The sequence below is a fragment of the Tigriopus californicus genome, chromosome 5 (genome assembly GCF_007210705.1).
Source record: "Tigriopus californicus strain San Diego chromosome 5, Tcal_SD_v2.1, whole genome shotgun sequence".
NCBI lineage: Eukaryota > Metazoa > Arthropoda > Copepoda > Harpacticoida > Harpacticidae > Tigriopus > Tigriopus californicus.
The window spans coordinates 15,180,318-15,192,055 of NC_081444.1; the positions used below are offsets into that span (position 1 = coordinate 15,180,318).

The 11,738-nt window shown below is 45.0% G+C and overlaps 2 protein-coding genes across 2 annotated transcripts; one reads left to right on the top strand and one right to left on the bottom strand.

Annotated features, from left to right (window-relative positions):
• The first annotated feature begins 1,064 nt into the window (after positions 1-1,064).
• LOC131880846 (V-type proton ATPase subunit e 1-like) lies at positions 1,065-4,764 on the top strand. The gene is made up of 4 exons (XM_059227560.1): positions 1,065-1,277; positions 3,424-3,471; positions 3,601-3,688; positions 4,546-4,764. Exons 1-4 carry the CDS (start codon positions 1,180-1,182, stop codon positions 4,561-4,563), a joined length of 252 nt encoding a protein of 83 aa, XP_059083543.1. The 5' UTR covers positions 1,065-1,179; the 3' UTR covers positions 4,564-4,764.
• A 2,874-nt stretch (positions 4,765-7,638) lies between these two features.
• On the bottom strand, positions 7,639-11,392 carry LOC131880841 (uncharacterized). The gene is made up of 2 exons (XM_059227556.1): positions 10,895-11,392; positions 7,639-10,283 (listed from the first exon to the last, which is right to left on the bottom strand). Exon 2 carries the CDS (start codon positions 10,256-10,258, stop codon positions 7,703-7,705), a length of 2,556 nt encoding a protein of 851 aa, XP_059083539.1. The 5' UTR covers positions 10,259-10,283; positions 10,895-11,392; the 3' UTR covers positions 7,639-7,702.
• Between the last annotated feature and the right edge of the window lie 346 nt (positions 11,393-11,738).

Consider the following 11,738-nt stretch of genomic DNA (forward strand, 5'->3'; position numbering starts at 1 on the left):
AGGCCAGACCATTGCTAGGTTGAGGGGTATTCTTTATCAAAGTTGCGTGTTGGTCAAGTTGGCTTTTCAGGCCTAATATAGGTTTGCACGTACATACTTTCATCAAATACGGTGATATCTAGCACTGTTAAAAATAAAAAATCATATACATTCTACTTATTTAACGAGGTATTATTTGATAATAATTGGTCAAATACTTGCTTCTAAATGTGAAAATGGGCTAGTTTTGGCTCGCAGTTGAGATAAATAGTAAGCCCTGATCCAGTGGAGATCACAAGACTGAATCTGCCCCTCCGAGTCTCAGGCCAGAGGGAACCCGACCTTCAGTGCTGCCAATTTGGCTGTTTTGATTCCAGCCTGTGTTAACGAGTACGGTTACAGCTTTTTTGCATTTGGGTGCTATTGTCGAAGTGATGAGCCTCGCCCGGCCATCAGATCGTCATTAAACTTTTTTCGATAGGCAGTGTCGTGTCCGTATCAGTTTTGGTTCTCCGGGTTAGCGTCTAAAAGTTTCCTTGAGAAAGGTCTAGGAGGAGCTTCGAACCGAGGACCACTCTCGTATCGGGAAATTGCGCTAACCACTACAACACGTCTCCTCCCCGGATTTCACGTTAGCCGAAAAACGAAGGAATCTGTACCAAGAGCAATTACTGGTTTTCTGCTCTTTGCTTTTCATATATCCAAGACATCCGTAAGACCAATATCAGATAAGCAACTTTCTTGAATTCTGCTCGATGTGGACATGAAAAAGTCTAGAGACCTATTGATAAGGTACAACGTACACAAACTCTATTGGCATTTATCTTACCACTTACATCAATGAAATGTTTCATGCCTAAGAGAGTCAGTCAGATTCTACGTTGCGGATCCATACAGGAAATAATTTCCCTATTTAGAGCAAATAAAGACCCTAGGCCTGGCTTGGGAGTCTGATTATAATGTCACGAGGCTGAATCTCCATCTAAGCTCAAAATTGACAATCAAGGACCAAAATCGACCATTTCCGTTCACGAGTCAACTTCTGGCCTTAGGTTATCGAAATGGCCCTCGTCGTCCCTCTGATTCCGGCAAGCCTGCCAAGTAATATAGCAACTTCTGAATTGGCTGAAATCTGTCAAACAGACCTCTACAAAGTAACGAAGTTCCTTTCCTTGGTGCGTTGAAGACCATCCCGTGACCATGGGTGCTTCGTGGTTACCCATCATCTTTTTTAGCCTCATTTGGTTCGTGGTGGGCGGGATCATCCCCTTCATGATTCCCAAGAACCCTAACCGAGGGTGAGTCATGTAGCTCCCACGAACGCTCTAAACTCCGCCGCCAATGTCGAATCTTGCCTGGGCTCTAACCATCCAACTTCTCTAGCATGGACCCCAAAAGTGCGCTTAGATCCGACTTGAGCCATGGCTTGGCCCCGTTCATCCCGCCGCACTCCGCCCTCTTTCTTTTACCAATTGTCATTCACGGTTGTCCAAGAATCGAATTTGAACCATGTTACTTGTTCCGAAACTGACCATTTGGCCAGTAGGGCGGATCCAATCTTAAGGAATCGCACATTTTTACTGATAAGACACGGATTTCAACTGACATAAGAGGTTCGATCTCGTCTCGGGAAAGCCAGAACGAGTTATGGCCCCGAATTTGAACCGAGAGACCTTTCAGAGAAATCGATTTTCATGACAGTCATCCGGAACCAACTCTAATTTAGCCGTTGAGTAAAAAAATGGTTTGCACTCAGGCTGACCCGGATTGCCAGTTCTAGTTTATGGGTTGTTTTTCTAACGGTTGTTTTGTTTAAAGTATACGGAACAGGTGGATGAATTCACTCAAGGTTGTCACCATTTACACTAATATGGAAGGATTTTTATGTTTATTCTTGACAGTGTATCTAAGCAAGACCATGTGACGAAACGTAGTTGTAAGACACACGAGACGTGATCGACAATGCAACAGATAAGATAATCCTTCAGCATTTAAGTGCTCTCAGAATAACCTGCTCAAGGCAGGAGTTACAAAATTGATACCTAGATTTGTAGAAAAGAGTAAAATGAGCTCGAAAGTAATTTGAACGGATACCTAGTATTGGAATTTTTCTTTAAAAGGTATTAAAACATTGAAGCAGGAAAGGAAGATGATGTCATCATTACATTTTGAGAGGTCACTCGTACTTTTGAGCCTTTATGGTTCTTTGTCAAGGGATTAAAACAGAGTTTCAATTCATTCATTCATTTATTAAAATGATTCAGGTAGCATTGCAATTTGATAAGATGTCACAACTTTACTCATTAACATGCATAAAAAAACTATTTTTGGACTTAATTTCCTTACGTTAAAATTTTCTACTTTTACAAAAGACTTTTTGAAACCTCAAAAAAGTTTACTGTCTAATATTGCACGTTGTATCTTGGTTTTGTAGAACCTGTACTGTATTGAAAAGTACCCCAAGGACCTCCCAAAAGTTGTGCTGACATCATCAAACAGGTGCTTCTTTAAAGAGTCGATTAATAATGTTAGAATCCCGAAATAAACCTCAATCCTGTTCATTCTCGCCTGAGCCAAGTTTTTACAAGTATATCAACTTAATCAATATTTTTCTGTGTTTGTACTTTGACGAACACACATCATATTATGTCATTGCGTGTCATTATTTGCGCGCATGCCGTTTACTTTTGCAGTATGAAACTTTGCTTGCACTGTAACTATCGGCTTGTGGATTGTATTTATAAACTCTCGTCGTGTCTCAAGCTTCCTCTAGAAAAGACCGTACAAGATCGAGTGAGCGAGTGAGCCAGCTGACATTTTAGCGTTCAGAATGTTCAACAGGTCAAAGTTATTTTAGTTCCTCGGAAGTCGCAAAGAAAAATGGCACTTTTTGTTTAAGGTTATAAGCATTCCTTGTCGCAAGTTTCTTCTAAAGTTATTACTGAAATGCTGATACAAGAGACATCAAAAATACTCGATCACAAATACACCATGAAAATAATGCATTCGTTGGTAAAGTAGTTGTTTGGCATTTCGCTATTTGGTGCGATCCCGTGCTAGCTAAATCTAAAAATGATTTATTAAGAGTCCAGAGACAGGAAAAACATTTTGTTTTGGCGTTAATAAAACCCCGTTGTTAGGCACTCTCATCAGGTGATGTGCTTTGAGGGGTTTCTCGAATACCACTTCATTCAGTCATTTGTTTCCACATCCTTGTCCTTGGGATTGAATGTCTCACTCTAATTTGAGTAAATCTACGGTCGAAGTGACCTCGGTGTGTTACTCTTTTCGGAGATGGTTCTTAGCTGGGATTTCATCATCCCAAACCACAGAAATCGTGACCTGGAATTCTAGGTAGCGGAATCGCAATGGTCTCGATATTACTTGGAATTCCGATTAAGGCATGAAAAACAGCTCTATCATTGCATTTGATTCTCTTTTCAGAGTCTTGCAAGTGGTTCTGATGTTAACGGGTGCGTCTTGTTGGCTCTTGTAAGTATCCATTTCTTAACTTACAAATACCTGTTCAAAGTGGGCATTTCAAAGGAATTGAAAACCCTCTTCACTGCCAAACAAAGGCGATTTCTTATAACTGTTGCCTTAACTTTTTCATCCTTTCAGTTGGTTGTGTTGCTACATGGCGCAGATGAATCCCCTGATTGGGCCCATTCTCCCCCAGAAAACGCTTTTTGCTATCCATCAATACTGGGTAAAGACAACATGTATTTCATTTCATTTTGCCACGTCTGACTAGAAAGAAGTCTAAAATACCCATACGCTGAGTCACAGCAGGCGATGTTACACCTTTGCAGTGATTTTTAAACCTTACTTTGGGCAAAGCAGGATGTCTTATGATTAATTTATATTTGTATCAGCAGGTTGAAAATCTGTTCAATACACCCAAGAACTGATGAAGCAACGTCAGATATCTGGATTGATGTCAATTTTCTCCTCGACTGATGTTCTTGCAATGGTTTTTAAAGCTCAAAGCATCTGGGGAACGCAAATTAAATTGTGAATAGGCCTTCAAAAGCAAATTTGAACAATAAGTTTTTCCAATATTCCATCCTTACAAAATAGCTTCTAAACAGAAGTAGTATATGCCATAACAAAACTACTATCCCCGGTTTTTTTTTTGTACTTCCAACTTGACTTTTTATGAGCCGTTTTTGCTCCGTCTTAGTCCAAACATTCAAGTGATTTCACATTGATGCACGAATTCGATATAATTCAGAGCGGTTCGTCAAATGGTGGAGTGTGCCACATGGTTTTGGTTTAGATAGCAATCCTCAGGTCGTTTGAATTTTAGCACTGAAAGCACCGTTGGGGATGCTTTAAGCATCTGTTCAATACGTGTACATTCAGTCAGTCTTGGCTGCTCTTTAAAATATGGTATTTTAACCTTTACCAAAAGCACATTGAAGCAACATCAAAGCGCAGCCATAGCTCGCGGGAGCCAATTCAAGACAAAAGACACTTTGTATTTTCATTGACATCTCCAAAACGTTCGGGATTGTGAATTAGTCCCCGAGAGCTCCCGTTATGATTTGAACTCCTTTCTTACAGAATGGTTGGGACGACTAAAGAGAGAATACTTCGATAACACCTTTAACAGCAACCACTTCCGTAGCATTTGCCGATATGGTCGTTTCGTCTTCATTTGTCACATTCCAAGCTTGATTGATGATTGTTCATTGGAGTGTTCGAGTTTGATCCCTTTCCTCTTTTTCTGTTTCATTCAGACTGTTAACAAATAAAACCCATGATGGTATTTAATAACGACAAGTTGATTTCTCATTTATTCAATAACAATTTCACATTATGGGAACCACGATCACGTGTTTAGGTTAATAGGTGCATGTCACACATTTCCAGAGGGATCGAACGATGCTCTAAAACTGAATGTAATTTTGTACAGTAAGCAAGGTTTTAAACGTGTTGGAGGTCATCCTCGCTCACATAAGCTCGATTAATGTGGTGTGTGTTGATGGGCTGTCGTTCACTTTCTGGCAAGGAAGATGATCCCTGTCTGGGACTCCGGCTCTCCTCGACCTCGAAGTCCCCATTAGAGTCTCGATGGTGCCTCTTCAAATACTTCATGGTCTGCTCCTCGCTCAAATAGTCCAAAGAAGGCAGGTCCCAGGCGGCCACATGGGTCTCGCCTCCCGTCGAGTGAGGCGAGGATCCCTTTTGGTCCTCGCATTCATAGTCGCCCTTCTTACAAGTGAACTTCTCCGTGACTAAGTAGATCCCGATGGCAATGGCCACCAAAAGAACGCAAATGAGAATGATTAATAGGACCACCAATCCTATATGGGTCCCCCCGGAGGTGACCAGAACATCATCATCGCTCTGAAGATGATTGTTCCGATGTCGAGGCCTGACACAGAGCCGGCTCTGGGCCTCGAATAACGAGTCCTCAAGATTGGTGCACGAACACCGCTCGTTGAAGCACTGCATCCCACTATGACATGAGTTGTGGTCGTAGGGAGCATGGGGAGACGAAGGCTGTGGCGTGTCGCCGTACAGACACACTGCAGCCTTTTGGCATTGGCACGAGGTTACATTGTAGGCGAAATGCCGGGGACACTCGCAGAAGCCTTTACCACCTTGGTATTGAACACACACCATCTTGGTTTGATCTTGGACACAGTCGGTGTTGCTCTGACAGGCCAATCGATCCATCTTCCTGAGGTCTAGGGCATGGATCTTGGTGTAACACTGATAGTCCGTGCATGTCGAGTTCTGTTCCAAGCAGTGTCCAAAGAAGGTCCTGGGATCTGCGTACGTGTGACTAAGGTCGCCCAGCACTGGAGCAGCCACGGCCCCGATGAAGAACACAAGCACCCACATGATAGTTATTTCATCTAAATTCTGCTAATTTGCGGGATCATGATGTCTGATTCAAGCCATAACAGGAAGAGGGGCCCACTGATCTCCTCCTGACGATTCCGTCTTGTTTGGCACTCTCTCAAATTTTGGTGTTGGCTGTCGGTCTTCTTCTCCCACTGCAGCCCGCAATAGAGGTGGTTGACGCCGGGCGCCCGGAGCCTTTTCCCCTCCTCACCTCTAGCTCTGCAACCCAAGTTTTATTTCGTTGATGTCATGCCAAACCACCTGACTGCTGTGTTGGTTCGTTGGTGGGTTTGTGGACGGATGGTTGCCTCGTTCTCCTTTTCATCCTCTTCCTCCTCCACCAGCTCGTCCGTCTTGTTCTACCTGATGCTATACTCGGGCACCTTTTTTTTCTATGAGTAGTGTCAGAGCCCAGTTCGAGAAGGTTCAGTCGTGGTTGAAGACAAACCACGATAAGAAGGAACGGGCTCGTACGGCATGCACTCGCCCCACTCAACCATGATCCATCCTCAGACGGCAAGGTCTTGCCACTTCCACACATCACGCAAGCTATGCAACAATGACTTCTCGGGGCTGAATATAGGTGCCCTCTACTGCTTCTGCTTCTCTATGTCTAATACAGGTCAACCAACACCCAATGGGTTGGTTGGTGGTTGGTCGGTTGGTTGGCTGGTTGGTTGACTACTGGTTGAGTTAGTTATGTGTTCGTTGAATGCCACCAGGTGGATGGATGGCGATCATTTCCAGAACAAGGGAGAGAAAGTCTTCCTTTCGTTCACAAACGAAACGAGTTGTGAAAGTCTGTGACTGGGGATGCTTCAGTATCTAATGGTACGTATGTTGAGATAACCTTATTTCATCCATTCTCGGAGCTGCTAAATGCATGTCAATTTAGTGCACTCCGAGAACACATTTCCTTCCATAAGCTGGAAACATCTGTGACTCCATGAGTGTTGGTAGGAAACGAACTGACGCCCAGCAATGATCAAGATGATTGTATGTACTGTGGTAGTAGGATGAACCATTCTTTTTTCCACGTTAAACCTCTGACAGACCAATTGTGTTGAAAAGCGAATTTCATGCCTGTCTAAGCTTTGTGCTCGGCAATGTTCGAATGTTCGGGGAAGGAAATTGTCTTGTGCAGTACCTATAGTATGTATGTTTGCAGAAAGAACTGCGACGGTGGGAGACTCTCGTTGCTTTGTTCTGGGTGGGCATTTCCAAGTCAATTGTTAGCCTAATCGAGTTCAAAAAGCAATCCAGTGCCCTCGAAATGACGAAGAGGGTTCTGCGAAACTGATTTTGATCTCAACTCCTCCATTCCACAGACATTGACACTCGAGAGAAAAGAAACTGGGGAAAGAGAAAAAGAGAGAGAGAGAGAGAGAGAAACTTGAGATTTAAGACCAACCCTTTGCTATGGAAGCAAGCGGTTGCGGTGGTTGATGGCTGTTCTCTTTGTACGGGTCTTTAAAGCATTCACGAATAGGGGAAGGAACAACAACAACAACGACGACAACGACGACTCATAGAGTGTATAATCAACGTCATGATCTCACTTTGGCTAGTGTACACCTTCGTAAGAACAGTACGGCGGGAATGATAGTAGTAGTTCGTACGTGTTTGGTGCCAGAAAGGTACGTACATCGAATGATCGAGTGAACCAAACACTGAGAATACGCTCTACCAATCAAGCAAGATGTAGTGGTACGTATATTGCCCTCATGACTTTGTTGGCAAGCATGCGCTTGAAATTGGACGATCTTCAGATCTCAAGCCGGCAAGGTGAGGCCTTGTTGCAAAACCGTTTTTCAAGACAATGGCCGTTTTATTGCTACGGAGATATTCATCATTATCACAAATTTGACTAACCAAGGACGTAGTCCTTATGACTTCTGAAGGATTTCAATTGTTTCTTGAAGCGTTGAACAATATCAGCTGGTTGAATTGTCACAGACACATCACGACCCAAGGCGTGAAGCCGATCCGTTGCTTCACCTTCCTTGGCGAAAAGATTCAGAGGTCTGCCGTTGACTTCGGTCAAGACCCATGGAACTAAATTGAGACCATCGAAGCTTCTGACCTTGCTGGTCATGCCATGATTTGAGGCGGGTCCACCGGGAAGGATCTCTTTGATCTCATTTGTATTGCCGTGCGTGATAATTCCTAAGGGCTGGGTGTCGATCTCGCGTCTCAAGTGGAATACTTGAGCAAAAGGCAGCCGTCGAATGATGATCTCCACATGCAGCGTGTCATTCGAACCTTTCGTTTTGACGAGCTTACTAAACTCGGAGGCCGTTCTGACCGGTAATCCAGCCACAGTCATGATCTGGTCACCAATGTGGAACGCATTGTACAGCACTGGGTATTCCTTTTGTTTCCAACCAGCCACCCACAGGCGACCAAAGAACTCCACCAATGCCAGAGAGTGCTGACAATCCCGTTTCCGTAATGCCAGTCGCACGCCACTTGGATGAGCAATTTCTTGTCGTAATCGGTGGACTTGTTGCTCGCGGAGAGACCGCTGCGGGGGATGAGAGTCGCCAACTTGACCTGGAACGGCCATCCCATGGGGCAATGAAAGTTGGCAAGTTAATCCCGGCAACGGGATATGAGGTGGATGAGCTCCCAAGTTTGACAGGGGATGATAGGGAGGAGGTCGAATGCCCGCCGGTAGCTCATTCAAATGCCTTGGAGGCGGATCCTGAGCGGTGGCCGACTCAAGAGGCACACTGGTGTGGTGTGTGAGAGGTCGCCTAGGAATGGCTCCTTTGGAGCGATCACTCTTAGGCAAGGCGGATCTTGGGTTGCTATCAATGCTTTCCAAGGAGTTTGTGTTCACATTTCTTTGTTGTGCTAATGATTGAGAGTGGATGTTGTGTTCGTCCAAGAGGGGACCCAAACTGGAGGAGCGTTGGGTCTTTCTTCGGATTCTTTGTTGTATGTTGTAGCCCCCTTTTCCGGACACGACATCTGGCCTCCGATCGGAGAATCGTCTGGAAACTTGTCCCTCGTTTGTGGATTCTCCGTTAGATTGTTCGAGATGTCGTTGACGGCGATTGGGAGATCGTCTTCGACCTTCTCGTTGTTGCTGATTATTATTATTGGAGCCACTGGGCTTCCTGGCTTTAGCTCGTTCTTCTCTGCTCTCTGGAGGAACAACAATAGCAGTGTAAAGTTCACTGGTGTTGTCTTCTTGCTTTTGGGGTGAACCAGAACCCATTTCCTCAGGAGGGTGGTTCTCTTTGTCCTTGTTGATTGGGATGACGGTGACGTGCCTCGTGGGAACGTCTTGATTCAGATACACGGTCGAGGTAGCTCCATTTATGCTACATGATGGTGGGTTTGCCACGGGTGAAATCGGCATTGATTTGGTCGGAGACGAAGGCGCCGATGCGCATGAAAGACTCTCGAACTTTGGAATGGGCGATGTTGATGCTAAGGTAAGATTTGGCTTGGATGACGAAGTTGGAGCGTGAGATACGCTGGACTGGATTTGGGGAGTGGAAGGTGGAGTCTGGTTCAAATAAATGCTTGTCGTAAAGGTTTGGTTACTTTCGTCTGAAGCGTCCACTATACTCAAACGGTTTCGAGAGGCACCATCGCCTCGTTTAGTGAGAACCTCTGCATTATCAAAGGGCTCCAAAGAGGGCGTGGCCTGCATGTTTGATATATTCTCCGCTGCACTCACAGGGGGGCTGGGTAGAGGCGACATTGGGTTCCTGGCCAATTTGGGAGGGTTGAGTGCAGGTACCTTGGAATATAGATTGCCTTTCGGATTGAGGATTCCCATTTCTCCGAGCTTGTGTCTAATGCAGTCCACCCACTCATCCATGGTGTCCCTTGAATTGCACGAGAATCGGATGGCGGCTGTCTCAAAATTAATCACAAAGCTCCACTCTTGGTCGGCAGGAACGATGGAGGGTGATATGTGCTTGCAAACTGCCAATGGGAATACATATTGTGGGGGCTTAGATGCCACTTCGGTGGGCTCATTCCATAGTTCAAGGAACGGGTGAACGTCATCGTGCACGGAAAATACCACCCAATAACGATCAGTCCGCATGAGCTTCGACAGAGCGCTACTCTTCTTCTCGTTGTAGGGTAACCGTTTTAGGAACCCATTTTTATAGATTTCTCTGATAAAGAAGGGCATCCTTGGAGGTCGCATCAATGGATGAGGATGATCTGCAGGAGAGAGGAGCAAACCAGGATGGGGCCCTCGGGATGCAGGCCCTAAAGGCCGGTGACCCATAGGTGAGATCATGCGAGGCATAGGGGGCATACCAGAGGATTGTCCGCCCACTCCTCCTGCACCGCCACTACCCCCACCACCACTTTGAGCCTCCGTGGGAGAATGAGGAGGTCGCCCTTGCCACCCTGTTCCATGGTGAGAAGGGGCCACAATCGTGGGTGAATTCATTTTGGTTGGATTCCAGACGAGGAATCTGAAACAAAACAAGAATGTCCTCATGAGTTCAATGCACAGCTACAAAAATGTCTTTGTCATTCTTGGATCAGGAAATACCAACGAAGTTTATCAAATACTCCTATGCACCCACCGATCGACCATGCGCTTCGAGTGAGTAATCTGGTTTTGGTTTGAGCGTGAGTGTGCTAGGTCCTGACTGTGAAAAGGGCTCAAGGACATCATTGTTGGCACTTCAAATATTTTGGTCATCGGGATGTTGATCAAGACGGAAGTCCAATTAAAGTTCGAGGAATTGCAACGAAAGCTCACGAATTTGCATGTTTGATGTCTCATCCAAGGTCTTGGAATCAATTACGAATGGTTCTAATGTGATGATTCACTGTGTTTGCACAATATGGATGGCCAATAAGTAGCGTTCACTGAATGATTAAAGTCATGCTCTTTTGTGAATTTGCCCTGAATGCCAGTCTGCCATTGATTCCTAGGAGAAAAAAGTCACCTCACTCATGCACGTTCTTCTGCTTTACTTTGTCATGCTTGCTTAATCTTAACTAACCTAAGTGCTGTTACATAGACTATAGTACTTTCAAATCCCATCATTACCCCCAGATTTCTGTTGTGTCTTACCTGTTATGTTATAAACTCATTTCCACAATAAGGCTTTTTCTCCTCCGAGAAAGATAGATGGACCAATCAACAAGTTTGCGGTCAACACTGGCGAACCAAGTTCTAGAAAATCGTCTTCACACCTTGACAAGATATTTGAGCAAGGCACCAGCACCATCTGACTCTCCTCCGTCTCCAAAATCGTGGTTGACTGACTGAGAGACGGATTCGATGGTTAGATGAGTAGAGCACCTAATGGTCTATTGTGTTGTTCTTCCAGAGCTCCGCTCCGCCAACCAATGCTACTCTATCCTCCATTCCGAACCTGTACAACCACCAGAGATGGCTGTCTTGGTTCCTCGTGGTTGAGTGGATCGAAAACTCTTCACTGCCTGAAGAAGCGAACAAAGGGGCCCTTCTCCGATCTACTGTAATGCTGTGTTCAGATGTATCTTCTTGGCGCTCGATCCTGGGTCCTATTCCGGGCCAAGAGCAGGCCGGTTCACACAGGTCGGGCCAACAAGTTAGTTAGCACTCACAACCAAAGTATTGGGAACGTAAAGTAGTAGTTATTTTTTTTTTTTTGGTTTTAGATCTTTGTCCGATCCTGCAAGAGAAGAAGACCCGCCGGTCTGGTGACTTAAACGCTCTGGATTATACTTGATCTTCCTAATGGCACCTGAGAATAATCGCTCTTGTTGTACCTGTGAGGATCTGCAGAAACCGAATTGCTCGTGGCCGTGTTTAAATCAATTACTTTGGTTCTGGACCGGATATGGGTTCTCGAAGGACCATCAATATTGCCCGACATTTCGGTTACGAGGTTACGTATGGAAAGATGATGGATGGATGAAACATGGCGTTG